Genomic DNA, 18,809 nt, shown 5'->3' with positions numbered 1-18,809 from the left:
CCAATTCATCCCTGAAAATCCTCACCTTCACTTTGCCTCTTAGGTAAACTGACTCTGCTAGACTAATCTCATCACCATCTTCTATGAACAATTTATATCAGGCATGTATCATGTACTATATTATTCATTTAATGTCCATCTCCTATTAGTATCCCAAGGCCTTGAATTCACAAACCAAGGCTTGTTCTCTTACTTCAGTAAGCAGTAATCCCCAGCCTTTCTGGCACAGCAGGGAGACAATTTTTCCATAAATGGTGTCAGGGGAGGGGTGCTTTTGAGATGAAATTGTTCCATCTCAGATCATCAGGCATTAGATTCTCCAGAAGAGTGCAAAACAGGGGTCACGTTCCTATGAGAATCAGCTGCTGATCTGACAGGAGGCAGAGCTCAGGCGGTAATGCTTGCTCACTCGCCTCCTGCTGTGTCTCGGTCCTAATAGGCCATGGCCCTGTAGTGGTCCACAGCCTAGGGGTGGGGAATGCCTGTCATAAAGCACAGATGAAACAATTAGATAAATGTTTGGTGGACTTCAATGATGGAAGTTGACCTGATATTCCATTTATCTTGTTATTCTTTCAATTGGGACGTGTTTGAGAAAGAATACCTGGCATAATGGAGCTAACAAAGGCTATGGAATGAGAGACACCTGGGTTTCGATCCTGTCTCAACTACTAAATTATATGATCCTGAGCAAATTTTATTATGAGCAAATTTTATTACAACACTTAAGAGTTTTAAATTTTCATCTACTAAAAATGAGGAAAGATATCTACATCTCAGGGTTAAATTACACATTTCTCTAGGTGAAAACACTTAGTTTATTAGTATTACTACTAAATGCCTACTTGTGATTAAACCATCTTCAACAACTAATCCAGTTACATTTGAATCTTGTCATTTTGTGTACCTAAGACATATGTATGCTCCTCACTACAGAATACGACGGCTATGCCTTTGTTCAGAACACTTTTTTAGTAGGTATTTCTTAATCGGTGAGGTCTGGAGATCCAAAAAAAAAATCATGAAGCTGGAATACATGAAAACTTCCCACGATGAATAAAACTTAGAAGTTTTTTTTTTTGAGACAGAGTCTTGCTCTGTTGCCCAAGCTGGAGTGCAGTGGTGTGATCTCCGCTCACTAGAACTGCCGCCTCCCTGGTTTAAGCAATTCCCCTGTCTCAGCCTCTGGAGTAGCTGGGACTACGGGTGCGTGCCACCACATCTGGCTAATTTCTTTTTTTTTGAGACGGAGTTTCGCTCTTGTTACCCAGGCTGGAGTGCAATGGCGCGATCTTGGCTCACCGCAACCTCCGCCTCCTGGGTTCAGGCAATTCTCCTGCCTCAGCCTCCTGAGTAGCTGGGATTACAGGCACGCGCCACCATGCCCAGCTAATTTTTTGTATTTTTAGTAGAGACGGGGTTTCACCATGTTGACCAGGATGGTCTCGATCTCTTGACCTCGTGATCCACCCGCTTCAGCCTCCCAAAGTGCTGGGATTACAGGCTTGAGCCACCGCGCCCGGCCTTATTTTCTATTTTTAGTAGAGTCAGGGTTTCACCATATTGGCCAGGCTTGTCTCAAACTCCTCAGCTCAGGTGATCCACCCACCTCAGCCTCCCAAAGTGTTGGGATTGCAGGCATGAGCCACCGCACCTGGACCTCACAGCAGGTTTTTTTTAAGGTGGTCATTCACAGTCCCTTGTCCTCATCAACATCAAGCACCTTCACCTTCACTGCCTCCTGATTCCATGAGCATGGCTTGGACTTCGCATCAACCCAAGCTGCTCCACCTCTGAAAACTAAAATAATATATTTCCTTTCTGTAATCATAACAACTTCCTATGCTCTTAACAGATTTGCCCTCTACTACTCATTCTACTACTCTTCTAACTTGGTGAACTTTAAAAATCTCCTGACTCCTTCATTTTCTCCCAGTTTATTAACTTTTTCAAGGCGTTTTTTTTTTTTTTTTTTTTGAGACAAAGTCTCACTCTGTCATGTAGGCTGGAGTGCAGTGGCATGATCTTGGCTCACTGCAACCTTTGCCTCCTGGGTTCAGGTGATTCTCATGTCTCAGCCTCCCAAGTAGCTGCATTACAGACGTGTACCACTATGCCCAGCCCATCTTCTCTATTTTAAAGCTGAATTCTACTAAAAAAAAAAAAGCAAAACAAAAAACACACACAACTGATCTAAATCATTACAAATTCTTAATTTTTTAAAAGTCTCAGTTGGACTCTCAATACACATTCACTTGTAAATCAGACTGGCCAAATTGCTTCCATTTTCTTCAGCTTCTAAGCCTCTTCCATGGCGTAAGTTCTATATTAAGCCTTACTTTCCTCTTTTCCCCTCACTCTTTTAAGCATATTACTATGCCTAATTACCTAGAAACAAAAGCCATAGACTAAAAATGTCTTCAACTTTCCGATAAATCTATTTGTTCACCAATCTCCTTCTAATCTCAAAAGAGGTTTCAACATTCTGATTAAAGACAACTTCTCTTGTTTTCAACCTTGGCCCAAATCCCTACCATCTCTTCCAGGAACTTGCTCTATATATTGTCCTCTTTTGATGGATCACTCTAACCTAGTCTCAACAGATACTTCTTTTTCAAATGTAAATAGCCTCACATTTTCCCCTCCTACTAAAACACTTTGAATATATGCCCTAATTAATTTCAAATCACCCTTTCTTTCCAACAAATTAACATATACTGTCTTCATTTACTCACTTCTGAATCATTCTTTTCCCAGTATTTTATACATTGTACCCATGTTTAAATTCCCAGCATAACTCCATACTGACACGTATTAGGCACTTTCAACACTTCACTCAAAGCCAACAATCACTTCTTCAGTAGCTGAATCCAATGGACAAATATTAGACATATTTTATCTGGCTTCTGCCAGCATCAAGATGTTAGCTATTTTTATCATCTTTAAATGTTAATCTGTTAAATTTTTATCGCTAAAGTTTTCTCCCTTACATTTTCTTGTCTCAGGCATTCCTTATATGCAACTGTTCATTCACATTTTTTTCTAAATTCTTTTCCCTTTGGAGAAGATAGGGAAGCAAACTCTAAAGCTACCTCAGCCCTTGTGATTTTTATCTCTCACCAAGAAATAGCACCAACCAATTCTTCCTTTATGCTAACCATGTGGCATGTACAGGTTTCTTTTTGTAAGCATGTTTGCATGTTGTGAGAAACACACAAATCACTCCATACAGGTTGACTTGACCATAGAAACTGAATTTGTAATCATTTTAAAGCCTTCTCTTCTAAACCTTTTACAGATACAAAAAATAAAACATTTGGTCCCAATGTTATTCAAGTATTTGTTTAAAAAATCAAATGAAAATGTCTTAAATTCCTTCTGGAGTTAAACACAATAATTATACTATGATCATGCATTTTAAAGCTCTACTCACCCAAAGGCTGGTCAGTTGTTTGCTCTTTATTATCTATACAAAGATAAAAAAGCAAAACATGTAAGATGCTATTGTCCATGGTATAAGTATTTCCAGAGTTGAAGATATATGAAAAGTATATAATATCAGTAGCATCATTTACAGAATATAGTTTCTAACCTTCAAATTTTTAATAAAAACACTCTTGAATGGAAAAAATTGATGGTGGTGTTCACAATAAGATGTAGCAGTAGTTACCATTTCCTGATGCCTTAGCTGGCACTGTTCTACATGCTTTATAAATAACAGATCTAATGAAACCTCACTCTATCCTATGAGGTGCATACTATTATTAACCCCATTATATATATATATAGGGAAATTAAGGCAGAGAGAGATTAAAGTCACTTGGCCAAAGTTATTAAGCTAGTAAGTAGCAAATCTGGATACTAACTTAGGGAATCCTATTCTGGTTTCTACGCTTTCACCATCTACTATACATAAAATAAGCTCCCTCCCACAACCTAGAGCACCATGCAGGGAAAGATGTATCATCAGTTGTGTGTCCACTACTGTTGAGAGATAACTTTGTACTTTTGGTAAAATAAATGCCACTGAAGCCTGTTAAAAGCTTTCCCTCTACAACAGTCTTCTTTTAAACCTAAATTTTTGATACTTCCTGAATTGTGTGAAATAAGGAGAAAATCAAATAAAGGGCCATGAAAATTTTAGAATCTTAGTGGTGGCTATTTACAAAAGTTTTTCTGAAATAATTTTTCATAATGTTCATTAAAGAACAGCAAGAATTAATAGACTAATTTAGGAAAGGGGATTCTATCCAGACCAAGAGAAACAATTACTAGGATGGTTTTTGACAATTCAAGACCTACTTGAAGCAGGTCTCACCAACGCTTTGTTTGAATTTGAGGGTACCGGAAGGAGAATGATGCACAGGTAATGGGGAATTTCTGCTGTGTCTAATTTGCTTACATACAGTCAATACAGCCCAATGGTATTCACAATAGATGTTTGCTAATGCAGTCTGAGTATGACACTAAGTAAACTAGTAATAATGCTAAAATAATGAGAATTAAGTATAGAAGTAATAGGGCTTTCTACAAACATTAAATGACATAACCACCTTCTTAGTCTACTCCTGAAAGGTTTTATTTTCAATCTATCTGCAGGTTCCATCACTGTCTTTCAGAAAGCCTACACTATGTTGATATCCTGTGTCTACATGTAGTTCTCACTGTTGATGTGCCTTTTATCTCAGTTGAAGGCTTAACTTGTTCAGAAATCTGTTCTGATTAACACTAGCCTACAGAGCTCTGCATACTCTTGCCAATCGTCACTCATTAAGAAATGGTTACTGATCAACCCACCTGCATGGTGTCAACGATCCCAACAAACATACTTCTTACTTCAGATATAGGCACCCACCCAAGTAGCTCAGATATGCTCTGTGACTGAGGAACTGAGAAAAAGGTCCCAGGGGTCCGATCAGTTCAGAAATGTTACCCCGTCACTCTGTCAAAAACTGCTTCCTGCTTTCAGATTAAAGATCATGTACTTCCCCCATTAACTTCCTTGTTATGATATAGGCAGAAATACAAAATGACGAAAAATACATTGAGGTTTCATGTTACTTCAAAGACTTCTTACCCTTAGTTTTTATAACCCAAAATATTTTTAATGTATCACCTGCATGAAATTGTACTTCATGTAAGTAGTTAATTCCAACCTTAAATGATATCATTTCAATAAAGAGAAAAAAGTTACTAGTATTACTATAGCAAAAGAGTACCTGTGGTATCTTTACCATATTCAACAACTTAAAAATCTAAAACTAAAGTTTTATGTTTGTATTACTCACCAGGATGACCAAGATTATTTAATTCATCTAAAACAAAATAAGAGAAAATAGATTAAGTAATCTAAATGCCTAAGACTAATCAAAGAAGTAGTTTTGAGCCAGTGAATCATGTTATAATGTTTTATCAATTTACAACTTTTCAAATTAAATGAAGAAGCCATGCAAATACTGAAGAGCAAAGAATATTCCTGCTGGGCTTATCACTTAGGACTTCTAAGCTATCATTATTTTCATGAAGTGCCAAAGACTAGGCTCTTTTATAATTTATTCATAGTTTTAAATATTCCAGGCAAATAAAAACAGTAATCTCAAATGATCTTTTTTTTAAGTATACTTTTAATTTTAGAACATTTTAAGGTTTACAGAACTACTGTGGAGGTAGTGCAGAGAGAGTTCCTATATATTCAACATCTGGTTTCTTTATTAACATCTTATGTTAGTTAGCATGGTATATTTGTCACGTCTTACGCTAGAGTAGTGTATTTGTCAAAACCAATGAACCGTTAATGGTCTTTTTTTGCTCAAGGACTCAATTCAGGGTATCACATTACATTTGCTTGTGTCTCCTTGGGCTAGCATCTTCTTGGTTGTGACACTTGCTCAGGTGTTCCTTGTCTGTGATGACATTGACAGTTTTGAGGAGAAACTGTTAGGTATTTTGCAGAATGTCACTCAACAGATTTATCTGTTATTCTCATGGTTAGACTCATAGTTTTTCAAGGTATAAGGTGTTTTTGGGAGAAACAGGTGGTTTCAGAATTAACCTGTACCCCATGGGATGTCTTATCATGGCTAACAGATAGGTAAAATAAGCAATGACACAGCCATCTATTTCTTTCAAGTTTTATGAAGATAAAAAATTAACAATAAATTAAAAATGTTATACTATTCATAAGTTTTTTTACGTATAAACTTTATTCTTCTATGTGACATAAAATCAATTGAAGAAGGTCTGAATCAGCAGATGGATTATGTGTAATATCTTCTGCCTTCAGTCAACTCATTCCCAGTTAGTTACTTAGGTCAGCAGCAGTACTTTCACCCCTCTTGAGCAAGGTGTATCATACATTTGCAATACAGTTAAGTTCTTTTCTCATAGTCTGTATTCTATCTTGAGTCCCCCCTTCTTTGACCTCCTAAATGATTGTTTAAAATTTGTATATATGTGTTAATCACTAATCATAAAGAATAGTTCCACTGTCCCCCCAAAAAATCCACCTATTCAATCCCCAACCCTCATCCTGATTGAATATCTTTTTCTTTCATACATAATAATTGCACATATTTATGGGATACATATGATATTCTGACACATGCATAAAATGTATAACGATCAAATCAGGGTATTTAGGATATCCATCATCTCAGACACTTATTTCTTTGTGTGGGGAACATTTCACTTCTAGCTATTTTGAAAGACATGGTAAACTGTTAACTATAGTCACCCTACTGTGCTATCAAACACTAGAACTTATTCCTTCTAACTACAGGTCTGTACCTATTAACCAAACTCTCTTCATCCACCCCCAAGCCCCTTCCCGGACTCAATCTGCTCTCTACCTCCATGAGATCAACTTTTTTAGCTCCCATATAAAAGTGAGAACATACGATATTTGTCTTTCTGTGTCTGGCTTATTTCACTTAACACAATGACTGTTCCATCCATGTTGTTGCAAATGACATAATTTCATTCCTTTTTTATGACTGAATAGTCTGATCGAGTATCTTTAACAAAATACATAAACTCAAATAGAGGACACCTATGCTCTATAGGTAGAAAAAATACATATATATACATATAATAAAGGATACTGTTCATATGCAATTCTCAACTTTGTGGGCTTTCATGGAAAATCTGGATCTAATTTTTTCATCTGAGACTTTTGGAGAAACGTCATAACTGGATTTTCATCTCTACATGTTCTAAATAGTTATTTGAAAATTATTATTTAATAGTGTGCTTGCTACTGCAAAAATTATAGAGAATACTGCAGGATAGAAGGAGCACAGCAAGGTGATAATTCACATGCATCACCCTGGAGCCAAACAGCAGTGCTAGCTTATATTTATTCTTAAAGGTTTCCAATGTTAGGAAGTTTTAAAAACCATGCAATTAGGCAAAAAAGAATAAGAGAGGAAGAGGAGTTCGATTAGGATTTCTGCACATGGCTTCTTTCCCTCAAACAGGGTTAACAAATCATGGGATTAGAACTCCCTTACAATAGAGAATTGTTGTTCACAACTATTTATTAAAATGAAAACAGTAATTACAGTAGTTCAAAGTGATACCATACAGACATGAAGGACAGGAAAATCAGAAAACATAAAATTTAACATTATTTCCTTACTTTACCCAAGTGGAGCCTAAGGTTACATAATAAAAGAGGCAGAAATTGAAAAAAATACTTTGCCATCCACAAACCTAATTTTGCAAAATAATGTGACATCGCACTAAGGAAAGATGTTCCAAGTTTTAATATTTACTCATTACAATTGAAGTACAATGCTTTGGCTAATTAAAACAAATTAAAAGTTTATGTTGAAATAGATTTTCAGTTCTTTTTACATATTATGGTAAAGGTGACATCGTAGGTTAATCTACAGTCTTGTAGCTTCAGATAAATCCTGATTAATTTTATATTAAAACAATATTTAATATTTGATAAAACATATGTTAAACAATAAATCTCTCTTGAAACTTGGATAAAAACTAAATTTCATTTGAGAGCATCTAATTATGGCTAAAGGACAGAAAAAATAATCTAAAACATATCCATGATCATATAGCCACCTATCTTTTTTACCAATTGTATGTAGATAAAAATTAACATTAACAATTAATTGCAAATGTTCACTACTCAAAGGATACAATGCAGGAACTTTGTTCTTGTATGTAATATTAATAGAAAGTCAACTGAAGATTAGTTATTGTAACAGTGTGTCAATTTAATCATGTCTGTCCATTTATAAAACTTCAAAGATTAAAATACAGTATTTTTCAATCAAAATCATTTCTTACAGCTAGTATTTTTTCCATCACTGCACTCAGTAAGCTAAGAGCACTCCACCAATCCCAAGAGTAACTAGCATGCAGGAGATCTGGTTTCAAACCAAAGAATTACACTACCTTCAGTGCACTCCACTGCCTCATTTGTTCTTCCTTGTTTCAGAAAAAACAAATTTGAATATATTGTAATTCATGATCTTAAGAAGGGCAGCCATCAAGCAAATAGAGATTAATATCATAGAGCTATGTTGGCAAACCAACACATGCATCAATACCTCTACTATGAACAATAACTACAAATATATATATTAAGCTGAAATAGAACGAATTCCCAAATTATGCAGTTAATAATGGGGACTGATGATTAATAATCTTTCTTTTCTTTATAGCTGTATGTTTGTTTTTAAAATGTTTTATTAAAAATATTTTTCTTTTATTATTATTTATAATTCTACCTCCTTGCCTGTAGCAATCTGCCCATCTTAGCCTCCTAGCTAGGACCAGGTACATGCCACTATGCCTAGCTAATTTATTTATACTAGAGACAGAGTCTCACTATGTTGCCCAGGCTGGTCTCAAACTCCTGGGCTAAACTGAACCACCCACCTTTGTTCTCCAAAAGTAATTGGATTACAGGTGTGAGTCACTGGCCAAAAATCTTTTTTTTTTTTTTTTTGGGAGGAAGGAAGGAAGGCAGGAAGGGAGGAAAGGAGGAAGGGAGGGAGGAAGGAAGGAAGGGAGGGAGGGAGGGAGGGAGGGAGGGAGGGAGAGAAGGGAAGGAAGAAAATCAAGCAATGAGAGAGACATTGCCGACCTGGATCTAGAGGTCTACAAGTTGATTTCCTTTTTTCTTTTTTTGAGAGAAGGAAAGAAAAAAAAGGAGTGAAGGAGAGGAAGAAAGAGGAAGAAAAAGAGGGAGAGAGAAGGGAAATGTTGCTTTATTCTAAAAAAAATGGGTATTAATTATGGCCAATCAATGTTTCATTTAAACCTATGAGTAGGTGTGATGTAGTATTGACAAGAATGTATATTTTGTATATTTAAAGTGGAGAGCTCTATAAATATTTATTAAGTTGACTTGTTCCGGATCTGTTCGAGTCCTTGATATCCTTATTAATTTTCTGTCTCGTTGAGTCTAAGTCTCCTTATAGGTCTTATGTATCTGGGTGTTAGGATCATTAGCTCTTCTTGTTGCACAAAAATCTTTTTCCACTGAATCAAGTTTTTTGTAGCTAAAGCTTTAAAAAATACACATTTATCATAAATGTTTAAAGTAATCACTTTAAACATTAAATGTTTAAACTAAATGATCTAAATAAAATAGCTTTTTTTCCTGGTTCTTTTCGCTTTCTGTGAACCTAGATTATGATTTTAGTATGTATTCTTTCAAATTTCAATATAAACAATATAACTTCTAATACTTAACACATCAATAAATAGTATGGGGTAAAAAGTAGAATTTCCTTTGCTTAAATGTTGCAGTTTATATAGCTTATATTATAGTCCACTTGTCAGAACTATCGAGGAATACTTCTTACCTATGATGATTTCTACCTTCTTGCTATCTTGACTCTCTCGATCATTATATACATGACACCAGTAGGTTCCTTGGTGTTCCAAATCCACATAAGGCACCTGTTACCAATATTAGAACATGTAAATACTTCCTCTTCAGTTTTAATAGCTTGGAGAAAGTCATTTTGTGTTTTAAAAATACCCTTCAAAACATAACCTCTCAGAAGGCTTTAGACATTGTTACATTAGCTCCATTCATCAGGTTAAATACCAGCAAGTAAATGATGCAATGATTTCAACAGTGCTGAGTTCCATGCAATACTATTTGACATTTTACATATAAGCCTGAGTCGAATTCTAGCACTTTAGCAGATAATAAGAGCTAATTAATATGAACTCATAAGGGACTTTAAATAAAAATATTGAAAACATTAAAACATTTGAAAGGATATGAGTTTTAATGTTCACCATATATTTCAATTGTACCATTTGTTATACATGTTAACTCCCCCAAATGCCCCCAAAATCAGCTTCCTACCATGTATAGCTTTTTGGTCTCATGTGTTAATGGTAATTCATTTTTGAACCACTGGTAGTGAGGAATAGGGCTTCCAACAGCAACACACTGTAAAACCAATGTGCTGCCTGGCATCAACTTTTGGGAAGTTGGTTCAACACAGATTTGCAACTTGGATTCAGAGACGCCATCAACACTTCCTTAAATAAAAGAAAAAATAAAATCTCTAGGTTAAAAATAAAAATAAAAATTTCCTATAATTAAACAATAGATGTGTCAAGTTCCCCTTTCATTTGTTACAATCTTTAATAACATTTCCCAGACTATGTTTCAAAAAACTACAGCACTCATAGAAATATTAAGAGATATTCTGTGGACAAAAGAATGCTGTGGACAAATACACTGAGAAAATTCTGAGTTATATGAGGTTAAACATATTTCTTGATTGCAGGACTTCTCAAGGCTTTCAAAGTGTTAGTATGCATTGTGAATCAAGGAGAGGAATATGGTTCAAGTGTCTTCCAAATGTGTTTGGCTGCAGAATTTTTTTGATGGAGGCAAACAATTTATTAAAATCTTGAGTGATACTGGCATTCAACATGGAAAGCTCTATGTTCTGTTCCTTGGCATACTGAAATAAGTTTTGTTACCCACACTGAATAAATATGGGTGGATTATTACTAACATTTTTACCCCAGGCAGATATTAGAAATCATTTACTTAACACTCATTTATTACCCTTTAAGTTCCTTGAAGGCAAAAAACTTGTCGATTTTATGCAATAACAAGTCTCCATTATGAAACTCAGTGTTTAACACATTATAGGTGATCAGTAATATTGGTTGAATATGATTCCATTTATAAATATATTATTACATGCACAGAAATAGTCTAGAAAGATATACACTGCTCTCTTAATCATCAGTATTATTTCTGGAGACTGCTCTACTCCCACAGGGACATCTTACCAGGGCTTTAATATCCTGCTCTGGGTCATTCCAGTCCCTCCCACCCCATTCAAATGTCTACCATGTTTGGTCCCACCTAATGTCTTTAGAACTGAGTTGACAAGGAAGGGTAAACCAGCTGAATGCTTTACAAATTTTTAAAGGCAGAGTGTGAGCTGGCATTAGGGTAACCAGTGGTCTCAGTTTGCCTAGGACAGAAAGGTTTCCCAGAATGCAGCACTTAAAAGTACTAAGACTAGAAAGTCCTGGGCAAACCAGATGGGCGGTCACCCTAGCAGGCATGACCAATTAGATCCTCAAGGAACCCCAGCTGCAAAGAGGTTCTCCCTCACTCACCAATTCCCTCTCTTGGGTCCTTCTCTAATGCTCTTGCAGAAGGCTAAGGAGGAGAGGAGAACTAAAAGATCACCTGTGAAATGAGGACCACAGGGCCTGTTTAAGGCTGAGGGCACAACAGAGGCCTGAGGGAAACTCTTGCAGGCCCAGGAGGCCCTCAGTGAATGCAGTGCCATTGCTTTTCAAGGCTGGCTATAGGGGCAGGGCAGCTAGGCAGGGGGTCTCAAGACCTCCCCCAACCCCCACCCGAGACACAGAAGAAAGACACGTGGGGTTAGACAACAAAAATGCCTCAGTGGTCCAATAAGCTGAGAGTCTGGATGTAAAGTACAGTGAGATCTCTTATAGTTTGGCACTACAGCTGTAAAACAGAGACTTCCAAAGTCTTCTTGATATGCCAGTCTTAGTCCTGCCAAAGTGAAACCCTCATTCTACCCTCAATTCCATCAGCAGTAAACTGAATATATCTAATGCCCAGACCTAACAACTACAAACTGGATGGACTAATATGCCCATTGTAGTAGCCATCACAAGGGGTATGCCTAGTTCCTGGCCATAAAAATATTAATTTCAACCTCTATGTTATATGTTAACATATAGTATGTTAATCCTATTTTTCTTTTACACTCAGTTTTCAGCATTGAATACATAATTATGAGACTTACGAAGAAGAAAGAAAATGTAACCCCATTGGTGGGTGGCTGGGGGTGGGGGGCTAGGGAAGGGATAACATTAGAAGAAATATCTAATGTAGATGAGGGTTAGTGGGTGCAGCAAACCATTATGCCACATGTATACCTATGTAACAAACTGCATATTCTGCACATGTACCCCAGAACTTAAAATATAATTTAAAAATATTTCTAATGTTGAAATAGTATCATATTTCTAAAATAAACCATGTTTATTGTAAAAAAAAGAAAGAAAAGAGCTGGCCTACATTCTGGAATAATCAGAGAGAGACTCATATTAACTCGAAGATAAACATCTTAAAGGACCTGGTGAGAAAAGCAGTTAATCAACTTGCACAGAAGATGGTGGTCAACTTACCATTTCAGCAGCAAGAAATTAAGAAAAAAAAAAAAAGCTAAATGGAAATAACAGAGATTAAAAATATCAAGATTTTTACTCTTCAGTGCATTTGATGAGCTTTCCAGCAAACAGGTCACACCAGAGAAAACAATCAGTAACCTTGAAGACAGGTTAAAAGAAATCCAACTGGAAATAAAGAGATAAAGTAAAGGAAAGAAAAAAGAAGGACAGAGCTTACAAGATCTGTGGGACAATATCAAATAGTTTAACATATATACATAAAGACCCAGAAAGAAAGGAAAGGAGAAGAAAAATATTTGAAGATTATGGTTAAAAATGATTCAAAATTGATGAAAGATATCAACTTCCAGGTCCAAGAATCAGAAAACTCCAAGCAGGAAAAATTCAAGGGAACAATTATAAAAGGGATAAACAAATTTCCACGATAAACAATGGAGGCCAAAAGACAATAAAATGGCATCTTTAAAGTGGTGAAAACAAACAAACCAACACATCTCTAAAATTCTGTAAGCAACGATATCCTTCAAAAACAAAAACAAAGAGAGATAAAGAATTCAAATGCTGAGATAATATGCCTACAAATTATTTCACAAATAATTTTTATAATTATTATAGACAAACAGTAGATCTGAATTAGAAAGAGTGTTAAAAGGAATTCTTCAGCCAGAAGGGAAATTTTACTTGACAGCAACCTACGTCAGAAGGAAAAACTGAAGAGCACCACAGCAGGTAACTATGTCAGTGAATATTTTAGATAAAACCTTTAAAAATTACATACACATATGTATCCCTAACAAGATTGCTTAAAAGTAAATGTAGAAGTAAAATATGACAAATATACAATGGGAGGGCATAATGAAGCACACTATACAGGTTTTTATATTTTAAGGTAAAATATGTTTTGTAGGTTTACTACAACAAGTTAAAGAGGTATACTGTAATCTCTAAAGCAGCCACTAAAAAAAATCACATTAAGACAATAAAGTCGAACTCAGGATTGCAGCTCCCAGTGAAACCGCAGAGGGTGAGTGGACGCCACATTTCCAGACGGATCTTTATTGCCCACAGACCAGGAGATTCCCAGGTGTAGGAGCCCCACGGGCTGCCAGTGTGGCTGTTTGGGTGGGCGCGGCTGTTTGGGCTTAGCCTGCAGTGCAGCGGCACTCCATACAAAATACACTGGTTGGGTTGCCCTGTTGAACCAGCAATTGGAGATTTCGGAAGGCAGATTAGCACATTCATCTGATAAAATGGGACTTAAACAGAAAGCCAGGCCAGGAGATTCCTGGGCAGCAATGTTGTTTCTGCCGGCGCAGTGGGTCGCTGCACGGGAAATCACACAGATCCCGGTGCCCTTTCAGCAGGCAACTGGAACACCTGGGACAGAGTTGACCGTTCAACTTAAAAAAAAAAAAAAAGGGCTCTGAGGCAGGGAGCCAGGTGATCAGGCTCGGAGGGTCCCACCCCGACAAAAACAAACAAAACAGCAATTGGAAATGCTCGAGGTTGAGAGTTTCACGGCAAGCACAGCTGAACCCAGGACCGTGCAGCTCGGTGGGGGAGGGGTGTCCACCATTACCCAGGCACTTGACTCCTACGAAGGTACTCTGCCATTGCTGACGCAGCCTGCCATTGCCGAGGCAACCCGCCATGAGAGAGAGTCTGCCACTACAGAGGCGGGCCATCATCACCAAGGCAGTTCTAACCACACCCATATAAACAGGACTACAGGGAATTACACATGGCAGCAGGGCGGAGCCCATGAAAGCAAGGCAGAGCCCACGGCAACCAGGCGGAGCCCACGGCAGCTCAGCATAGCCACTACAGGCAGGCAGTGATTAGACTGCCTCCTTGCTGGGCAGGACAGTGCAACGGATACTCATAAAGCCCTAACTCCCCGGGACAGAGCACCTGAGGAAAAAAAGGGCCTTTATGAGTTCTGCTGCAGCAGACTTAAATGTACCTGCCTAGCAGCCCTGAATGAACAACAAAGCTCACAGCTCAGCACTTGAGCTCCTATAAAGTACAGACTGTCTCCTCAAGTATAAAGTACAGACAGTCTCCTCAAGCAGCTCTCTGACCCCCATATATCCAAAGAGTCACCTCACAAAGGACTGATCAGACTGACATTTGGCGGGCATCATTCAGGGACAAAGATAGCAGAAGAAGAAACCGGTAGCAACCCTCACCATTCCACAGCTGCTACAGGTGTACCCCAGGCAAGGAGGGCCTGGAGTGGACCTCAGCAGTCCTACAGCAGAGGGGCCAGACTGTTAGTAGGAAAACTAAGAAACAGAAATACTTCATCATCAACAATCTGGACGTCCACTCAGAGACCCAATCGGAAAATCAGCAACCACTCAGACGACAGGTGGATAAATCCACAAAGATGGGAAGAAACCAGCGCAAATAGGAGGAAAACACCCAAAACCAGAACACCTCGCCTCCTACAGGGGACCACAACTCCTCACCAGCAAGGAAACAAAGCTGGACGGAGAATGAGTGTGATGAAATGACAGAATCAGACTTCAGAAGGTGGGTAACGAGAAACTTCCGTGAGCTAAAAGAACACGTTCTAATTCAATGCAAAGAAACTAAGAACCTTAAAAAAGATTTGAGGAAATGATAACAAGAATGGACAACTTAGAGAGGAATATGAGTGAATTGAAGGAGCTGAAAAACACAACACGAGAACTTTGCGAAGCATGCACAAGTTTCAACAGCCAAATTGACCAAGCAGAAGAAAGGACATCAGAAGTTGAAGATCAACTCAATAAAATTAAAACAAGAAGCCAAGATTAGAGAAAAAAGTGCAAAAAAGAATGAACAAAGTCTCCAAGAAATGTGGGACTATGTGAAGAGACCTAATCTACGTTTGATAGTTGTACCTGAATGTGATGAAGAGAATGAATCCAAGCTGGAAAATACTCTTCAGGATATTACCCAGGAAAATTTCCCCAGCCTAGCAAGGCAGGCCAATATTCAAGTCCAGGAAATACAGAGACCACCACAAAGATATTCTGCAAGAAGAGCAACCCCAAGGCACATAATTGTCAGATTCACCAGGGTTGAAATGAAGGAGAAAATGCTAAGGGCAGCCAGAGAGAAAGGTCGGGTCACCCACAAAGGGAAGCCCATCAGACTCACAGCAGATCTCTCGGCAGAAACCCTACAAGCCAGAAGAGAGTGAGGGCCAATATTCAACATCCTTAAAGAAAAGAACTTTCAACCCAGAATTTCATATCCAGCCAAACTGAGCTTCATAAGTGAAGGAAAAATAAAATCCTTTGCAAACAAACAAGTACTCAGAGATTTTGTCACCACCAGGCCTGCTTTACAAGAGCTCCTGAAAGAGGCACTACACATAGAAAGGAACAACCAGTAGCAGCCATTCCAAAAACATACCAAATGCTAAAGAGCATCAACAAAATGAAGAAACTGCATCAACTAATGGGCAAAACAGTCAGCTAGAATCAAAATGGCAGTATCAAATTCACACATAACAATATTAATCCGGAGAACGATCCAAGATGGCCGATCGCTAACATCCCGGGATTGCAGCTCTCAGGGAAGGCGCGGAGAACTAGAGGACACCACACTTTCAAAGTCTGGTCGCTCACGGAGCAGAAGATCCCCCAGTGGTGGAAACACACGAGTCGCCAGCGCGACTCTCGTGGTTGGCGCAGCGGTTCCGCCGGCACCTCGACGCGGCAGCGCTCTGCGCAGAGTAAACAGGACCGGTTCCCCTTCTGACCGAGGTTTGGAGCCCCGGGAAGGCAGAGTCGCCTACTACGGAAACAAGAAGGAAGCCCGACAGGAGAATCCTGGGCAGAAAAGCACCATCAGTTTTAACGCCGCTGCTCTGGCCCTGGGAACTAACAACCTGGACGTCCACTCAAGAGACCTAATCTGAAAGTTGGTAATTTCAAAGATGACAGGAGGATAAATTTACAATGACGGGAAGAAACCAGCGTAAAAAAGCTGAGAATACTCAAAGTCAGAACGCCTCTCCCTCTAAAGATGATCACACTTCCACATCGACAATGGAACAAGGCTTGATGGAGAACGAGCACCTCCTGATGACAGAATCACTCTTCAAGGAATGGATAATAACAAACTTCGGTGAGTTAAAAGAACATGTTGTAGCCCAACGTAAAGAAACTAGGAACTTTGAAAAAAGGTTTGATGAAATCCTATTGAGAATAGACAACTTAGAGAGGAGTATGAGTGAATTAATGGAACTGAAGAATACAATACAGGAACTCCGAGAAGTATGCACAGGTTTAAACACTCGAATTGTTCAAGCAGAAGAAAGGATATCAGAGGTCAAAGTCCAACTTAATGAAATAAAACGTGAAGAAAAGATTAGAGAAAAAGGATCAAAAGGAATGAGCAAAGTCTCCAAGAAATGTGGGACTATGTGAAAAGACCAAATTTACGTTTGATAGGTGTACCTGAATGCGACGGAGAGAATGAATCCAAACTGGAAAATACCCTTCAGGATATTATTCAGGAAAATTTTCCTAAACTAGCAAAGCAGGTCAACATTCAACCCCAGGTAATACAGAGAACACCACAAAGATATTCCTCAAGAAGAGCAACCCCAAGGCACATAATCGTTAGATTCACCAGGGTTGAAACGAAGGAGAGGATACTAAGGGCAGCCAGAGAGAAAGGTCAGATTACCCACAAAGGCAAGCCTATCAGACTTACAGCAGATCTCTACAGGCCAGAAGAGAGTGGGGGCCAATATTCAACATCCTCAAAGAACAGAACCTTCAGCCCAGAATTTCATATCCAGCCAAACTAAGCTTCACAACTGAAGGAAAAATAAAATCTTTTATGAACAAGCAAGAACTCAGAGATTTTATTACCACCAGGCCTGCTTTACAAGAGCTTCTGAAAGAAGCATTACACACAGAAAGAAACAACCAGTATTAGCCTTTCTAAAAATACACCAAAAAGTAAAGAGCACCAACATAAAGAGTAATTTACACCAACAAATGGATAAAACAGCCAGTCAACATCAAATGGCAGTAACCCTAAATTTAAATTGACTGAATTCCCAATCAAAAGACACAGCCAAAACCCAATGGCATGTTACATCCAGACCTGTTTCACATGCAAGGATACACAAAGACTCAAAACAAAGGGATGGAGAAAGATTTACCAACCAAATGGAGAGCAAAAATAAATAATAAATAAATAAAAAGCAGGAGTTGCAATTCTTGTATCAGATAAAATAGATTTTAAAGCAACAAAGATATAGTGGTAAAAGGATCAATGCAACAACAAGAGCTAATGATCCTAACACCCAGATAGGAGACTTAGATTCAATGAGAGAGAAAATTAATAAGGATATCAAGGACTCGAACTCAGATCCAGAACAAGTAAACTTAATAAATATTTATAGAGCTCTCCACTTCAAATACACAAAATATACATTCTTGTCAATACCACATCACACCTACCCATTAGTTTAAATGAAACATTCATTGGCCATTATTAATACCCAATTTTTTTCCAAAATAAAGCAATATTTTCATTTACTCTCCCTCTTTCACTTCCTCTTTCTTCCTCTCCTTTACTTATTTTTTTTTTCTTTACTTCTCTCAAAAAAAAAAAGAAATCAACTTGTAAACCTCTAGATCCAGGTCGGCAATGTCTCGTTCATTGCTTGATTTCCTTTCTTCCCTTCCCTCCCTCCCTCCCCGCTTCCTCCCTTCCTTCCTTACTTCATCCCTTCCTTCCTCCCTACCGTCCTTATTCCCTTCCTTCCTGCCTTCCTCCCGCCAATAAAAAAACAAACAAACAAACAAACAAAAAAAAACAATATTAACCCTAAATGTAAATGGGCTAAATGCACCAATCAAAAGACACAGACTGGCAAATTGGATAAAAAGCCAAAACCTACTGGTGTGCTGTATCCAGGAAACCCATCTCACATGCAAGGATACACAAAGGCTCAAAATAAAAAGATGGAGGAAGATTTACCAAGCAAATGGAGAGCAAAAAAAAAAAAAAAAGCAGGAGTTGCAATTCTCGTCTCTGATAAAATAGACTTTAAAGCAACAAAGATCAAAAAAGACAAAGAAGGACATTACATAATGGTAAAAGGATCGATA

General features: G+C 38.0%; 1 protein-coding gene across 4 annotated transcripts in view; it reads right to left on the bottom strand.

Moving 5' to 3' along the window:
- MALT1 (MALT1 paracaspase) overlaps positions 1 to 18,809 on the bottom strand; it is a 90,985-nt gene that overhangs the window by 31,513 nt on the left and 40,663 nt on the right. For 3 of the 4 annotated variants that reach the window (XM_035271221.3, XM_054244262.2, XM_054244263.2), the window contains exons 5-9: positions 10,349 to 10,527; positions 9,834 to 9,930; positions 8,416 to 8,448; positions 5,289 to 5,315; positions 3,434 to 3,466 (exon numbers count right to left, since the gene is read on the bottom strand). In XM_035271221.3, coding sequence (XP_035127112.2) covers positions 3,434 to 3,466; positions 5,289 to 5,315; positions 8,416 to 8,448; positions 9,834 to 9,930; positions 10,349 to 10,527 — 369 coding nt within the window. The remainder of the gene's footprint in view (positions 1 to 3,433; positions 3,467 to 5,288; positions 5,316 to 8,415; positions 8,449 to 9,833; positions 9,931 to 10,348; positions 10,528 to 18,809) is intronic. The other variant, XM_035271222.3, reaches the window with a different exon arrangement.

Source organism: Callithrix jacchus, chromosome 13, assembly GCF_049354715.1.
Source record: "Callithrix jacchus isolate 240 chromosome 13, calJac240_pri, whole genome shotgun sequence".
NCBI classification, from domain to species: domain Eukaryota; kingdom Metazoa; phylum Chordata; class Mammalia; order Primates; family Cebidae; genus Callithrix; species Callithrix jacchus.
This window is presented reverse-complemented; position numbering and strand designations above follow the sequence as displayed.